At 41.8% G+C, this 15850-nt stretch overlaps 1 protein-coding gene across 2 annotated transcripts in view; it reads right to left on the bottom strand.

Moving 5' to 3' along the window:
* The window catches only part of flot2b (flotillin 2b), a 28862-nt gene extending 14180 nt beyond the window's left edge, over positions 1-14682 (bottom strand). For both annotated transcript variants that reach the window (XM_042296185.1, XM_024442833.2), the window contains exons 1-4: positions 14479-14682; positions 8456-8537; positions 7290-7380; positions 4917-5040 (exon numbers count right to left, since the gene is read on the bottom strand). In XM_042296185.1, coding sequence (XP_042152119.1) covers positions 4917-5040; positions 7290-7380; positions 8456-8537; positions 14479-14527 — 346 coding nt within the window. In that variant the 5' untranslated portion in view covers positions 14528-14682. The remainder of the gene's footprint in view (positions 1-4916; positions 5041-7289; positions 7381-8455; positions 8538-14478) is intronic.
* Positions 14683-15850: the final 1168 nt, after the last annotated feature.

The raw sequence follows: 15850 nt of genomic DNA, 5'->3' as shown, positions 1-15850 counted from the left end.
GGTGGCAATCATTTTAGCCAATGCAATATCAATTTGGCCTTGTTTTGCTACGGACATAGACTTGGCATAAACTGGTCCAGAGAAGACTGCGTTGCTGTGGGTCGCGGAGTAGGCCTACTTAACTGAGTGGATACATCTCCACGTGTGGAAATGGCAAATTCTACACTGTGTTCTAAAATTGTCTACATGATTAAAATGCATCTAAATGCTACTGTGCTTCCGACTCATTTTCCAGCTGTTGTTTTCACAGCTGTCCTTCCTCTCTCTCCTCGACTGCTAAGTGTGTGACTGAGTGAGTTGGCTTGGCCCTCCCTCACGCATCTTTGGTTCATTGGTTGACACTGCGTGTCTGATTGACAGGAACAACAGGTGAGGCTGTTAGTCGGACCAGACAGTCAGAACGAATGTGTGCGTTTGAGCATTTATATATATTATTTTTTCGTTCTTTGAATTACTTAAATTCTATTCATTTAAATCTTCTGATTATTCATATGTTAATTTTTTATATATTTCTATAAATAGATTCTGCTATTCTGATATGCGTGCCGGCTCCCAACGTTCACCTACAAGAGCCAGCTCTTAGAGCCGACTCGTTCGCGAACGACCCATCACTATCATTTACAAACAAAGCATGTGTGTTTAGTGAGTCCGCCAGATGAGAGGCAGTAGGGATGACCAGGGATGTTCGGTTGGTAAGTGCGTGAATTAGACTATTTTCCTGTGCTGCTAAGCATTCAAAATGTAACGAGTACTTTTGGATGTCAAGGGATATAGAGTAAAAAGTGAAATATTTTCTTAAGGAATGTAGTGAAGTAAAAGTACAGATACCCCCCCAAAAAATGACTTAAGTAGTACTTTAAAGTATTTTTACTTAAGTACTTTACCCTTTCACACATTCAGGCTCTCATTACATTTAGAAAAATTATTTGAATTTAGACAGGCTATATTTAGTACAAAGCTTGAACAGACTGTTTGAAAAGCTACCCATCAGCAACTTGTTGAAAAACTACCCAGCAAAAACCATGTGTGTATTGTTAAGTTCGTGTTTTAAGTATCCCTATATTTCTGTTATTACGGTGCTATCCCTCTATTATTAGTGTGTCTACGCAGGAGTCTCATTGTTGATTAACCTAGCCTGAGTGCAATGGCAACCATGTATTGTGCTATTTTCAGTGTTAGCATTGGTAGCAGAGGATGGCTAATAACGACAACGTGCCACCTCGTATTGTAATATCCGTTGAGGTCGTATGAAAGTTGGAAAAATTAACTAGGAATCTGGACACGGGTTACTAATCTGGACAAGAAAAAGCAAGCACTTGCGGTGGTATTATCACTCGAAGGAAGAGCAAGCGATACAGCACTGGAAATATCCGTTGAGGATTTGAAGGAGGATGACGGTATGGGAACTTTCATTAGAGCACTGGATTCTGTGTTTAATAAAGAAGATTCCTACGAGACATATTCAAACTTTGACAGTGTTACTAGAGACATTTCGGTTGCGATGACGGACTACATAATTGATTTCGAACAGAGTTAAAAAACTTTTTTTTTTTTTTTTAAACAAATCAATACAGGAAGTACGTGTGGGAACACAAGTATATATAAATAATATACATAGGACAATTGGGCTAGGGGGTACAATATCACAGTACACAAGGACCTAAAGGGACATACATAAATGTTTTTTTTTGTTTTTGTATATTTACATTTGTGAATATGAAATTTGGCCAAAACAACAATGAAATTAATTACATAAAAATGTTTCAGCTTATTTCTATTGTAGGTAAAGAATCCAAGCAGTACATCTCTCCACAATAGTGTAAAATCTTCATAAATGTGTTCAATTATAAATCTGCTGATATCTTGCCACAGTTTTCTTACATGAATACAATGCCAAAAAAGATGCAACACTGTTACTGGGTGGTCATTACAAAAGGAGCAATTTGAGTTGATGTTTTCCTTAAACTTCTTCATATAGTGGTTGGCAGGATAATATTTATGATTAATTTTAAAGGAAACTTCCTTAATTTTGTTAACAAGTAGGTATGTGTGTGGCAACATCCAAACTTTTTCCCAACAGATATTAGCAATAAATTAATTCCAATAAGGCATGACATACAACATCCTGCTGAAACAAGGTTCGTATCTCTGTTGTTGAATGGATCAAAAGAGAAACAAATCTTTCCTACTGATGAGTCAACAGGGTCAAAGGAAGGTAGGCTCTGAGGGTCAGGTCTTGACACGTTCCTGAACACGTTCCTGAATAATAAAGCAACACCTAAAACAATTGCAAAATCTTTAGGTGTTACAGGGACCTTGTAAAGTGATAAGAATTCCTTATAACTGAGTAAAATACCCTCTGCATTTACCAGTTGGCTCACCAATAGGATATTATTTCGGAACAAATATTCTAAAAAAAAAAAGAAGTATTTTTATACAATATATCCCAATTATTCCATGTGTGGAGAAAAAAAATATGCTTATAAATTAAGGACCATGACCTGCCGATGAAAAGCAGAAAGTTTCACTGAAACGTTGTCAATATTATAATTGCAAACCAACATGAAGTTAAGGCCACCAAAAGTAGAGAAGACATGATGAGGAATAAAATTCCACATAGAAGTGGGGATTCTTAGGGATTGTTTTATCCAATTGATCTTAAAAGTATTATTTAAGGTAATAAAGTCCAGAAAATTCAACCCATCATTCTCATAAGTGTTCATTACAACAGTTTTCCTAATGTAATGGGTACGGTTTCTACACAGAAAGTTGAAAAGCATCTGGTCTATTGCCTTGCTTATTTTACTGTCAATATAAATAGATAGAGCGCCATATGTTAGTCTAGAGAGACCTTCAGCATTGGTTATTAGGACTTCCCTTTAAAGATATTTTAATGCTCTTATTTAAAAAATACAATTCTAGTAAGCCTCTAGACTTCTGATCCTTTGTAATGGTTATGCCTAAATATGTAAGTTCTTATTTTACTGAAATACCATAATATGAAGGTGTCACACAATCTTTGACAGCCATGAGTTCACATTTATTAATGTTAAGATATAGACCAGATGCTTTGGAAAAGGATTGTATCACATTGATCGATATGGGAATTTGGTTAGCATCTTTCATAAAAAGTGTACTATCGTCAACCAGCTTGCTTATAATAATTTATTTACCAGCTATGGAAATACCTTGTACAGGACTATTATTTAAAGAATTTGTAAGAAGTTGGGTGATTAATAAAAACAGGTACGGAGAGATAGGACAAACTTCCCTAATTCCTCTCTTTACCTCAAATCTAGGTGAGGTGCCATATTTCAATTTGATAGAGCTGTTACCATTTGTATAGAGAGTCATAATAGCCTTAAATAAAAAATACCCAAAGCCAAGTCTCTCAAGGGAGTGGAAGAGGAACTGACGCTCTACTGTGTCAAATGCTTTTTTTTTAAATCTAAAAAATAATATAAAGCTATCCTTGGTTATTAGGTCTGAGTAGTCAAGTATGTCTAATACTAGTCTGACATTGTTAGAAATATGTCTGTTCGTCATAAAGCCAGACTGCAAGTAGTAAGGCTAATATCTTAGTCATTATTAAGAACACAAATTGGACGCCAGTTATCGATGAGCAGCACTTCTTTTTTAGGCTTAGGTATCAGTGTTATTAAGTTAATGTTTTAAGTATCCCTATATTTCTGTTATTACGGTGCTATCATTATTAGTGTGCCTGCGCAGGAGTCTCATTATTGATGAACCTGGCCTGAGTGCAATGGAAACCATGTATTGTGCTAATACGGTTGTGTAAAAGTTGTTAAACTGGAACCTTGTCATTGTGTCATTTTGAATTAACGTGTGTGGGACACTTAAGTGATAATGCCCAATAATGCCCGAGGAGCCATTGTTTCATCCTTCCACAAGATATAGTCCTGACAGATATCTAAGGTTGCTACCCAAGCCGGCTGGTCGTTTGTTCTATCAGTTAGGTTGTCAGAGACGTGACCCAGTCAAGTATTTTTGTTCTGTATCTTTAGACGCAAACCAGTCGTTCGTTCTAAATGTTCCAATGCCATACTGGCTGGCAACATTCTTATACCTTGCTTGCAAGCAAACTATGGCTAACTTAGTCACGTCAAACAGTTCAGCCAGAATAACAGAAAAGTAGCTGCATTTGCGTTTGTCTAAGCTGTTTTCTAGTGACATTTATTTGGATGCATCCATAACAATGAGCTAATGATGTTCGATTTCGCCTGGCATACAAAATGTGCTCTCTCGCCAGGACACTGCTGTTCAAAGAAGCTAGCCAACACCACAGCTAACATAATCACTTCATACTGAAGCTGGAAAGACAGCAAACTAGCTAAACTTTTCCCCCCGTATTTACCTGTTTTCTATTGACATTTCTTTGTATACCTGTATATCAATAAAAATGATGGCAGTTGATTCATGATTTCGACTGGCTGAGAAAAGCTGCCTGCCCATTATTCTCCTCCCGACACTTTCATTACTATGGAACAGCTAGAGATCGAATTTCAATATTGAAACAATGTTGCAAATGTCAGAGAGACAGACAGCAAGGTTTATACAAATCTCCACTGTTGAGAATATATGCTAGTCTAAAAGAAATTGGAGACAATGTCTAGATGTTTTTTTATAGTGGATATCAAATGGCTGGGCTGATGTGAGATGGAACAGAGTAAATAGGCATTTCAACGTCATGCATTTAGCCAGTGGTCACTTGTGGAATAGACACGGGTTAAAACTGCATTCTAGACAATCAACATCCAGAATTAGACTCATCTGTTGTATAATGAGGTTTAGCCACTGATTTACATCAGCTAACAGAGAACAAAGCTGAAAACAACCAACTGAAATCAACAGATGACCATAATAGACAAAGATCACTTTGGAAAGATTCTCCTTACCTAGAATTGAGCGTAAATGTCCCTCCAAGGTTTGCAAAACCACTCCTTTGATTTCAGGGACGGATTTGCCCAAAAACTGCTCGCAAGCAATTGCCAAAAGATCATGATCTGTCATCACTTTGATCTGGAGAAAAGTTGAAGGAAAGGGTTAGAAGGACTGTGGCCAGGTTGCATGCGCAAATATGAATCATTGTGCTTTAACTTGATCTATGGCTATAAGTTAGTTTAAACAAGGATTTAGTCCTTGGTTTACATGAATGTATTTTGCATACCTCAGAACAGAATCTTTCCTGCGACACAAAAAGAGCAGTAGCTACTGCAGCAGTTGTAAACTGGTATGCCACAATGAGATATTAAATCAATAAGTTAGAGTTATAAATAAGTAAGACATACAGTTGAAGTCGGAAGTTTAAATACACCTTTGCCAAACGCATTTAAACTCGTTTAAAAAAATAATAATTACAATTCCTTAAATTTAAACCTAGTAAAAATGTATTGTCTTAGGATCACCACTTTATTATAAGAATGTGAAATGTCAGATAATAGTAGAGAATGATTTATTTCAGCTTTTATTTTTTTCATCACATTCCCAGTGGGGAAGAAGTTTACATACACTCAATTAGTATTTGGTAGCATTGCCTTTAAATCAATTTACTTGGGTCAAACACTTCAGGTAGACTTCCACAAGCTTCCCACAATAAATTGGGTGAATTTTGGCCCATTCCTCCTGACAGATCTGGTGTAACTGAGTCAGGTTTGTAGGCTCTGTAGGTTCTGCCCACACATTTTCTATAGGATTGAGGTCAGGGCTTTGTGATGGCCACTCCAATACCTTGACTTTGTTGTCCTTAAGCAATTTTGTCACAACTTTGGAAGTATGCTTGGGATCATTGTCCATTTGGAAGACCCATTTGCAACCAAGCTGTAACTTCCTGAATGGTGTCTTGAGATGTGGATATTTTATTTTTTTTCCCTTTATTTTACTAGGCAAGTCAGTTAAGAACAAATTCTTATTTTCAATGACGGCCTAGGAACAGTGGGTTAACTGCCTGTTCAGGGGCAGAACGACAGATTTGTACCTTGTCAGCTCGGGGATTTGAACTTGCAACCTTTCGGTTACTAGTCCAACGCTCTAACCACTAGGCTACCCTGCCGCCCCATATATCCGTCCTGCCGGATATATTGAAGCAACATTTTCCTGCCTCATGACACCATCTATTTAGTGAAGTGCACCAGTCCCTCCTGCAGCAAAGCACCCCCACAACACGATGCTGCCACCCCTGTGCTTCACGGTTGGGATGGTGTTCTTCGGCTTGCAAGCCTCCGCCTTTTTCCTCCAAACATAACGATGGTCATTATGGCCAAACAGTTCTATTTTTGTTTCATCAGGCCAGAGGACATTTCTCCAAAAAGTACAATATTTGTCCCCATGTGCAGTTGCAAACCGTAGTCTGGCTTTTTTATGGCGGTTTTGGAGCAGTGGCTTCTTCCTTGCTGAACGGCCTTTCAAGTTATGTCGATACAGGACTCGTTTTAATGTGGATATAGATACTTTTGTACCTGTTTCCTCCAGCATCTTCACAAGGTCCTTTGCTGTTGTTCTGGGATTGATTTGCACTTTTTGTACCAAAGTACATTCATCTCTAGGAGACAGAACGTGTCTCCTTCCTGAGCGGTATGACGGCTACGTGGTCCCATAGTGTTTATACTTGCATACTATTGTTTGTAAAGATGAATGTGGTACCTTCAGGCATTTGGAAATTGCTCCCAAGGATGAACCAGACTTGTGGAGGCCTACAATTTTTTTTTCTGAGGTCTTGGCTGATTTCTTTAGATTTTCCCATGATGTCAAGCAAAGAGGCACTGAGTTTGAAGGTAGACCTTGAAATTCATCCACAGGTACACCGCCAATTGACTCAAATTATGTCAATTAGCCTAGCAGAAGCTTCTAAAGCCATGACATCATTTTCTGGAATTTTCCAAGCTATTTAAAGGCAGTCAACTTCATGTATGTAAACTTCTGACCCACTGGAATTGTGACACAGTGAATTATAAGTGAAATAATCTGTCTGTAAACAATTGTTGGAAAAATGACTTGTGTCATGCACAAAGTAGACGTCCTAACCGACTTGACAAAACTTTAGTTTGTTAACAAGAAATTTGTGGGGTGGTTGAAAAACAAGTCTCAATGACTCCAACCTAAGTATGTAAACCTCCAACTTTAACTGTATTTTCCAATTCAATGTTGTCAATTCGATACAATTGACAAAATTATACTTTGTCATTGTTTTCACTGACAACGCATTTTGTGAGACAAACGAAGGAGGCATGTCATGGTGGTAACTGGTCTTTCCAGCATTTTATTTTTTTTACCTGTGCCACCCCAGTGACAGTGATGGCGACCCCTTCAGCAGTCTCAACATCCTCACACTTAGGTTGGAGTGTCATAATCTCCAGTGTAATCCTGTATGAGGAAAAACAGTATTTTAAGTAATCCAGACCTTAAAGGGGCAACCTGCAGTTGAAACAATAACACATTCTCTTCCCACTGTTTGGGTAAAAAGCTATGCGATGGGGCTGTAGAATTGCAACCACTGAAATTCATAGAGCTATGGATGCAAGGACCCACCAATCCTGAAGTTAACAGGCAGAGGAGAGAAAAAGCTCTGCATCAGTATTATGGGACAATGTTGTCACTGACAAACATCTGGAGCAGAAGTAATGGGATAATTTGGAGGCTCAGCTGAAATATCTTCTCTCATCATGGAATAAATATTATTGGGAAGTCACATGAGGAGTTTCACAATGGCGACATTTCAGCCATGGAATATTTCTATAGTGGAATGTTTATTGTTTCTGGAGATTTATTACCTCTATTGTCACACACTTCCTTGACACACGGCCAAAATGACTAGAGACTAGTTACTGGCTATTGAGCAAACCTGCTAAATATAACCTGAAGAAAACCTAAACAAAACATTGCATTGCATGCTTTCATGTAAACCCAGGGGATAATGCCTTGTCAGTTAATAAACAGAGGACAGCAGCTAACCTACAGTGAAAAAGGGTAAGAATTGTGCCAAGTGACACACTGGAAAGAAGGCAGAAGAGTGAATGTGTACTGTAGTTTAAGAAGGTGAGGCCAAGTGTCCTTTACAGTGTTTCCATTTGAAACATCCAGAACTCATTAACACAATGTAGGTCAGTAAGTAAAGTGTGGCACAGAATAAAATAGTCTTTCACGCAAGCCACCTGGCTGATTGTCAGGCCGCATATGGGTGTGCTTAGTGAATTATAGGCTATCATTGTGGAAATCTAAGATGTTGGATAACCAGTTGGAGCCGTGTTCATAAATAATAGAGGGTCTCTAAACCTTAGGAAGCCCTTTTATCCAATTTAGTATTTGTACAGAAACGTGTAGGATTATTTAGCCATTGAAGAAATAAAACAAGCCTCCTCCAGGCCATTAGCAAAACAACCCATAACTGCTGATAGAATTGTCTTCATCTATCAGTCTATGCCATCATCAACGGTCTCACCTTTGAATGTCAGTGATGAGCCACCAGGCCCAGGCCCAGCCCCCCACCATGTAGGTCTTCTCATCTGAGCCACAACAGGCACCTGAGAAATTAAACAGACAAGACGTGAGTCAGTGGCACAAGATTTCCATTGGGGAAAGACTTCCATCGTTCATCAGCATTCATTATTGATACTCAGTTGACACCCTTGTCCGAGACCTTCTTAGGTTTTTAGCACAACAAGTCCTTTGTCTTGCTGCCCTGCACTAGCTATGTTACTACAGGGCCAAATGTAAAATGTTTAGGTATAGGCTACTCGTAAACTTCTATAAGGGTAGCCTACATGATTACCTAGCCTTGTGTATAATTTTCCTGCAAGCTCAGAAATCCCTTGGCCTTGGAAGCTAAGTGTATATCCTATTACAGTGTATATAGCTAAGGATGTAGTAACAAAACCAATCAAAACATGGAAGTGTCGGTATCATTTAGCTTAGGGCTGACCCCAATTAGTCGACTGGTCGAGTGTTTGGTCGTTAGGCTATTTGTTCGACCGAGATTGTGTGAGTTACTGCTTGACTAAAACACATATTTGTGTGCCAATCTCAGTGAACTAATCCATTGCAGAGGCCTAGACTGAAAGCCAATTTTAAATGTGAGCGGAGGCTCCATATCGAGGGTCTGAGACAATTGTGGATTCTCCAGAGGAATGCAGAGGCCAATTCGAGCTTTGTACAGTATCGCCATGCGCCTCCGAAATGTTGTAACAACGTGGAGGGCTCTGTATAGCTCCGCATTGACATGATTGGTTGACGGTAGGTGGGGGCGGTAGATCTTGTATAAACACACTTTTACTTCCTTGACAACAGCTCTGTGAAGTGCAAGAAGTATGAATGCCCTGACTTCTGCTGAGGCCATAAATGTAAATGCTGCATGGCCAATGCAGACGTCAGATTTAAATGCACCCAGCTGCACAACGCACTTCTCTCTCCAGAATGCGCACTCTCCAACCAACTTGTGCACATTCATTGTTTCATAACTTCATTGTGTGAATTGTTTGCGATTTATTGTTGCGAGTTCAAATCTCATCACGGACAACTTGAGCATGTTAGCAACTTTTCAACTACTTAATACTTTTAGCTACTTTGCAACTACTTAGCATATTAGGTAACCCTAACATTAACCCCTTTAGTTAACCCTGACCCTTTAACCTAACTACTAATCTTAACCCGAACCCCTAGCCTGAGCTAAAGTTAGCCACCTAGCTAGAATTCGTAACATATTGTAAGTTTTTCAAATTCATAATGGAATAGACAACAGGTGGAAATAATAGGCAATTAGCAAGACACCCTCAATAAAGGAGTGATTCTGCGGGTGGGGACCACAGACCACTTCTCAGTTCCTATGCTTCCTGGCGGATGTTTTGGTCACTTTTGAATGCTGGCGGTGCTTTCACTCTAGTGGTAGCATGAGACAGAGTCTACAACCCACACAAGTGGCTCAGGTAGTGCAGCTCATCCAGGATGGCACATCAATGCGAGCTGTGGCAAGAAGGTTTGCTGTGTCTGTCAGCGTAGTGTCCAGAGCATGGAGGCGCTACCAGGAGACAGGCAAGTACATCAGGAGATGTGGAGGAGGCCGTAGGAGGGCAACAACCCAGCAGCAGGACCGCTACCTCTGCCTTTGTGCAAGGAGGAGCAGGAGGAGCACTGCCAGAGCCCTGCAAAATGACCTCCAGCAGGCCACAAATGTGCATGTGTCTGCTCAAACGATCAGAAACAGACTTCATGAGGGTGGTATGAGGGCCCGACGTCCACAGGTGGGGGTTGTGCTTACAGCCCAACACCGTGCAGGGCGTTTGGCATTTGCCAGAGAACACCAAGATTGGCAAATTTGCCACTGGCGCCCTGTGCTCTTCCCAGATGAAAGCAGGTTCACACTGAGCACGTGACAGACGTGACAGTCTGGAGACGCCGTGGAGAACGTTCTGCTGCCTACAACATCCTCTAGCATGACCGGTTTGACGGTGGGTCAGTCATGGTGTGGGGTGGAATTTCTTTGGGGTGCCGCACAGCCCTCCATGTGCTCGCCAGAGGTAGCCTGACTGCCATTAGGTACCGATATCCTCAGACCCCTTGTGAGACCATATGTTGGTGCGATTGGCCCTGGGTTCCTCCTAATACAAGACAATGCTAGACCTCATGTGGCTGGAGTGTGTCAGCAGTTCCTGCAAGAGGAAGGCATTGATGCTATGGACTGGCCCGCCCGTTCCCCAGACCTGAATCCAATTGAGCACATCTGGGACATCATGTCTCACTCCATCCACCAACGCCACGTTGCACCACAGACTGTCCAGGAGTTGGTGGATACTTTAATCCAGGTCTGGGAGGAGATCCCTCAGGAGACCATCCACCACCTCATCAGGAGCATGGCCAGGCGTTGTAGGGAGGTCATACAGGTACGTGGAGGCCACACACACTACTGAGCCTCATTTTGACTTGTTTTAAGGATATTACATCAAAGTTGGAACAGCCTGTAGTGTGGTTTTCCACTTTAATTTTGAGTGGGACTCCAAATCCAGGCCTCCATGGGTTGATAAATTTGATTTCCATTGATAATTTGTGTGATTTTGTTGTCAGCACATTCAACTACGTAAAGAAAAAAGTATTTAATAAGAATATTTAATTCATTCAGATCTAGGATGTGATATTTTAGTGTTCCCTTTATTTTTTTGAGCAGTGTATATCATTCCATCTCGCAACCATATACGCGCTCTCCTCCTCTCACCTTTTCCCTTCTTGTGGACTTCAGTGCACCACAGATAAGCTGTCTGTGACCGGGCGAAAAAACCTTTCAAAACCAAACTATATCATGACTGCTAACCACTACGCAGAGACTATATCGTTGTCACCTCACAGTCAACATAGCTACTGGAACTAATGGGTTAGTAAACCCGCTACAATCATGCAGTAGTGTACAGTCAGAACACAGTTACACTGGCAGGCCCCAGGGGCATTAAATTAATTAAACCAAAATCTTACCTTGAATTGTTAGATTTCCAATTTTGGCTAGCCATAACCAGCTAGCTAATATAACACCCTTCTCTGTTTGAGCCAGGTGTTTGTATAGGCTAAACTAGCTGTTGGCATTCAGCTAGCTAAATAAACATTTTAAAAAATACAACCAAATATAGCTAGCTCTCTCTTGCGCCTCCTTAAATTTTAGAAGAAATACATTTGTTCAAAACTGTTTAACAATTGTCTTTCTCTCGTAGTCAACTACTCACCACATTTTATGCTGTGCAATCTAGCTTTAGTTTATGCTTTCAGTACTAGATTAATTCTCTGATCCTTTGATTGGGTGGACAACATGTCAATTCATGCTGCAAGAGCTCTGATAGGTTGGAGGATGTCCTCCGGAAGTTGTCATATTACTGTGCAAGTCTATGGAAGGGGGTGAGAACCAACAGCCTCCTGGATTTTTTTATTAAAGTCAATGCGCCCAGAGGAGGACAGAAGCTAGCTGTCCTCCAGCTACAGCTTGGTGTGACCCTAGAGTGTGCTGCTGAGGCTACTTTAGACTTTCATTGCAAAACAGTGTGCTTTAAATCAATTATTTGGAGAAGTTAAGACATTTGCTAAAGTTTTATCTAAAAAAGGACAACTTTAAATGTTTCAATATTTTTGTTTTTATGAAATTCACCGAGGATGGTCCTCCCCTTCCTCCCATGAGGAGCCTCCATTTTACCATACGAAACATATCATACTAAATGATCTCATATTTACATACAGAACAATACGAAATTCTCTGACACCAGGTTGGCTAACCAGCTGGTAACAACCTAGCCCAAGATGTACTCTTAAGGAGCCTAACTTTACTGTTACTTCTTAAGGTCCTTTCAGGACCCTGTCTTTCAAAGATAATTCGCAAAACTCCAAATAACTTCACAGATCTTCAGTGTAAAGGGTTTAAACACTGTTTTCCATGCTTGTTCAATGAACCATAAACAATTAATGAACATTCACCTGTGGAACAGCCGTTAAGACACTAACAGCTTACAGATGGTAGGCAATTGAGGTCACAGTTCTGAAAACTTAGGACACTAAAGAGGCCTTTCTACTGACTCTGAAAAACACCAAAAGAAAGATGCCCAGGGTCCCTGCTCATCTGCGTGAACGTACCTTAGGCATGCTGCAAGGAGGTATGAGGACTGCAGATGTGGCCAGGGCAATAAATCGCAATGTCCGTACTGTGAGACGACTAAGACAGCGCTACAGGGAGACAGGATGGACAGCTGATCGTCCTCACAGTGGCAGATCCCGTGTACCAACACCTGCACAGGATCGGTACATCCAAACATCACACATACGGGACAGGTACAGGATGGCAACAACTGCCCAAGTTACCCCAGGAAGGCACAATCCCTCCATCAGTGCTCAGACTGTCCGCAATAGGCTGAGAGAGGCTGGACTGAGGGCTTGTAGGCCTGTTGTAAGGCAGGTCCTCACCAGACATCACCGGCAACAATGTCGCCTATGGGCATAAACCCACCGTCGGTGGACCAGACAGGACTGGCAAAAAGTGCTCATCACTGACGAGTCGCGGTTGTGTCTCACCAGGGGTGATGGTCGGATTTACGTTTATTGTCAAAGGAATGAGCGTTGCTCCAGAGTACAGGACTCGGTGTGAGATCGATTTGGAGATGGAGGGTCCGTCATAGTAGGCAATCTCAACACTGTGCGGTACAAAGAAGACATCCTCCTCCCTCATGTGGTACCTTTCCTGCAGGCTCATCCTGACATGACCCTCCAGCATGACAATGCCACCTGCCATACTGCTCTTTCTGTGCGTGATTTCCTGCAAGACAAGGAATGTCAGTGTTCTGCCATGGCCAGCAAAGAGCCCGGATCTCAATCCCATTGAGCACATCTGGGACCTGTTGAATCGGAGGGTGAGGGCTAGGGCCATTCCCCCCAGAAATGTCCGGGAACTTGCAGGTGCCTTGGTGGAAGAGTGGGTTAACATCTCACAGCAAGAACTGGCAAATCTGGTGCAGGCCATGAGGAGGAGATCCACTGCAGTAATTAATGCAGCTGGTACCCACACCAGATACTGACTTACTTTTGATTTTGATCCCCTTTGTTCAGGGACACATTATTCCATTTCTGTTAGTCACATGTCTGTGGCACTTGTTCAGTTTATGTCTTAGTTGTTGGATCTTGTTATGTTCATACAAATATTTACACATTTTAAGTTTGCTGGAAAATAAACGCAGTTGACAGTGAGATGTTTCATTTTTTGCCGAGTATGTTACTTTCAAAGGTAGACTGGCCCTTGCAGCCAAACACTCCATCTATCGATTCTCAATTGTGATACGGTTCTAGAAACACAATACACACTTAACGTATACTGTTTTAACTGGCTTTATTACAGTTGCAGACGACAGCAACCACGTTTATGGCGGCCTTCTTCGGTTACACACAGGTGTTCCGAGCATGCTAGATTGCTAATTAGTACAGGTGGTCCCTCTGTCTTCCGTAAACACGGAAATATAGCTGTGTGGGAACACGAACCCTATAAAGGTGTGTATCAATGTAACATTTCGTTTCTTTGAGAATGGTTTCTCTGATATGAAAGATACGGTCCTTATGCTTCATAAATCATACTGCAAGCAATGTGTGTTAATGTTCAGACTGAGCGGTGCTCCAAACAAAACTACCCCGACAATAAAACTTGCCCGTACAGATAAAACTCCCCCACAGAAGACGCCTTCGTCCATTGACTCTTAATGTGTAATGTAATATAACTTAGAGACATTATAAATTGCTAGTAACAACTAACTAACGTTAGTGAAGAGACATGATTTATGTTTATCCATCGAGCAAAAGCAACGCAATTACTGTTTCATTAACTAGCTAACGTTAGCTATACATTAACTGAAAACACTTGGCAAACGAACAGGTTAACAAAATACCCATACATTAATAACAATTAAGCATTTTGTTGGCTAGCTAACGTTAGCATGCAGGGAGAACACCTAACATTACCAGAAACAACCACGGCTTCATTTGGTCCAACTGTAAGGCAGCTACCCATCTTCTTCCGGTGATATATCCTCACAAATATGCGTGAAACCGTTCTGTATTGTAATATACTTTGGTTGTGTGGTTAAAAAAAAGTCAATATTCACAGCGTCTCTGCCACTATTCAATCTCCTGCAAGCCCTCGCCCCAAATCAAGACTGTGACGTAGCCTAGCTAGTAGCTAACGTTTGCCCTGCCCACTTCAGGGGGCTCCCTCCCTTCCCATGCAGTGTGCACTCGTAGCCGCTAGGGAGTAGCATTTTCTAAACTGTACTGTCTGGTTATAACCAATGGTAGTAGCGAGCATCTACTGTCTACTATCTGACTAACGTTTCGCCCTGCCTGTCTGTATCAACGATGCACACATATGGAGCCAGATACTTGCCAAAAGGTTGAACAAACATATCATTAGCATTATAACAAAATCTATACGTAAATTATTAGGATTGTAAGAAAAGCCATGCGTGAAACAAAGGTTACGTATGTAACCCCGGTTATATGAGCTATATAGATCAGTCGAATATATTGGTATCACGCTGCGCCGGAGGGATACATCCGAGGTGAGGATTTACAGATTTTCTCCCGTGTACACCTGTATCATGGATGGGGTCCGCCCCTATATATAGACCCAATGGCCGTGACACACATTCTCTACATCATTTTTGCGGCGCCTCTAGCACCGTAGAGGATTGGAGTGATCCATATAGCTCACATAACTGTGGTTACATATGTAACCTTCGTTATGTTTCACTATATTGGATCACTGAAATATATTGGTATACCCGTACCAGATTTAGTCGGTGCTAGGGGACCCTGGCCAGCCAGCGGCAAAGTCCCAGCGCGGGATCGAGACACAGGGGCCATCAATGTGGAAGGGGCGGGGGGTGGTCTCGGCACAGTCCCCGGAAGGGGAGGCAACGCCCAGGACCGCTGAACCAACCGCAGAGGGAGATTTCCACATTTACCCGATAGGGAGGTTCCACATTTACCCAGCTGGCCGCAGCACAAATATCAGTGAGGGGCTCTCCTCTCAGTAGAGCCCAGGAAGCCGCCACACCTCGTGCTGAATGTGCCACCACAGATCCCAGCACTGGCCTGCCAGCCAAGCGGTATGCTGTCATAATCATGTCCACAATCCAGTGAGAGAGCCTTTAAGTTGATTGCCCAGCTCCCAGGACTCTCTCACCATAGCAGACAAAGAGCTGGTCTGTTGTTCTAACTGACCGTGTCCGCTCCTCATAGGCAGCCAGTGCCCACACAGGGCACAGCATGTCGGAGGGAGGCCCAGACTCCCCCGCCACTGCCAGTGGGTCGTAAGCAGACAGGATAAAAGAGA

The sequence above is a fragment of the Oncorhynchus tshawytscha genome, linkage group LG13 (genome assembly GCF_018296145.1).
Source record: "Oncorhynchus tshawytscha isolate Ot180627B linkage group LG13, Otsh_v2.0, whole genome shotgun sequence".
NCBI lineage: Eukaryota > Metazoa > Chordata > Actinopteri > Salmoniformes > Salmonidae > Oncorhynchus > Oncorhynchus tshawytscha.
Note: the sequence above shows the minus strand (reverse complement) of the source record. Positions and strands in the feature narration are given on the sequence as shown.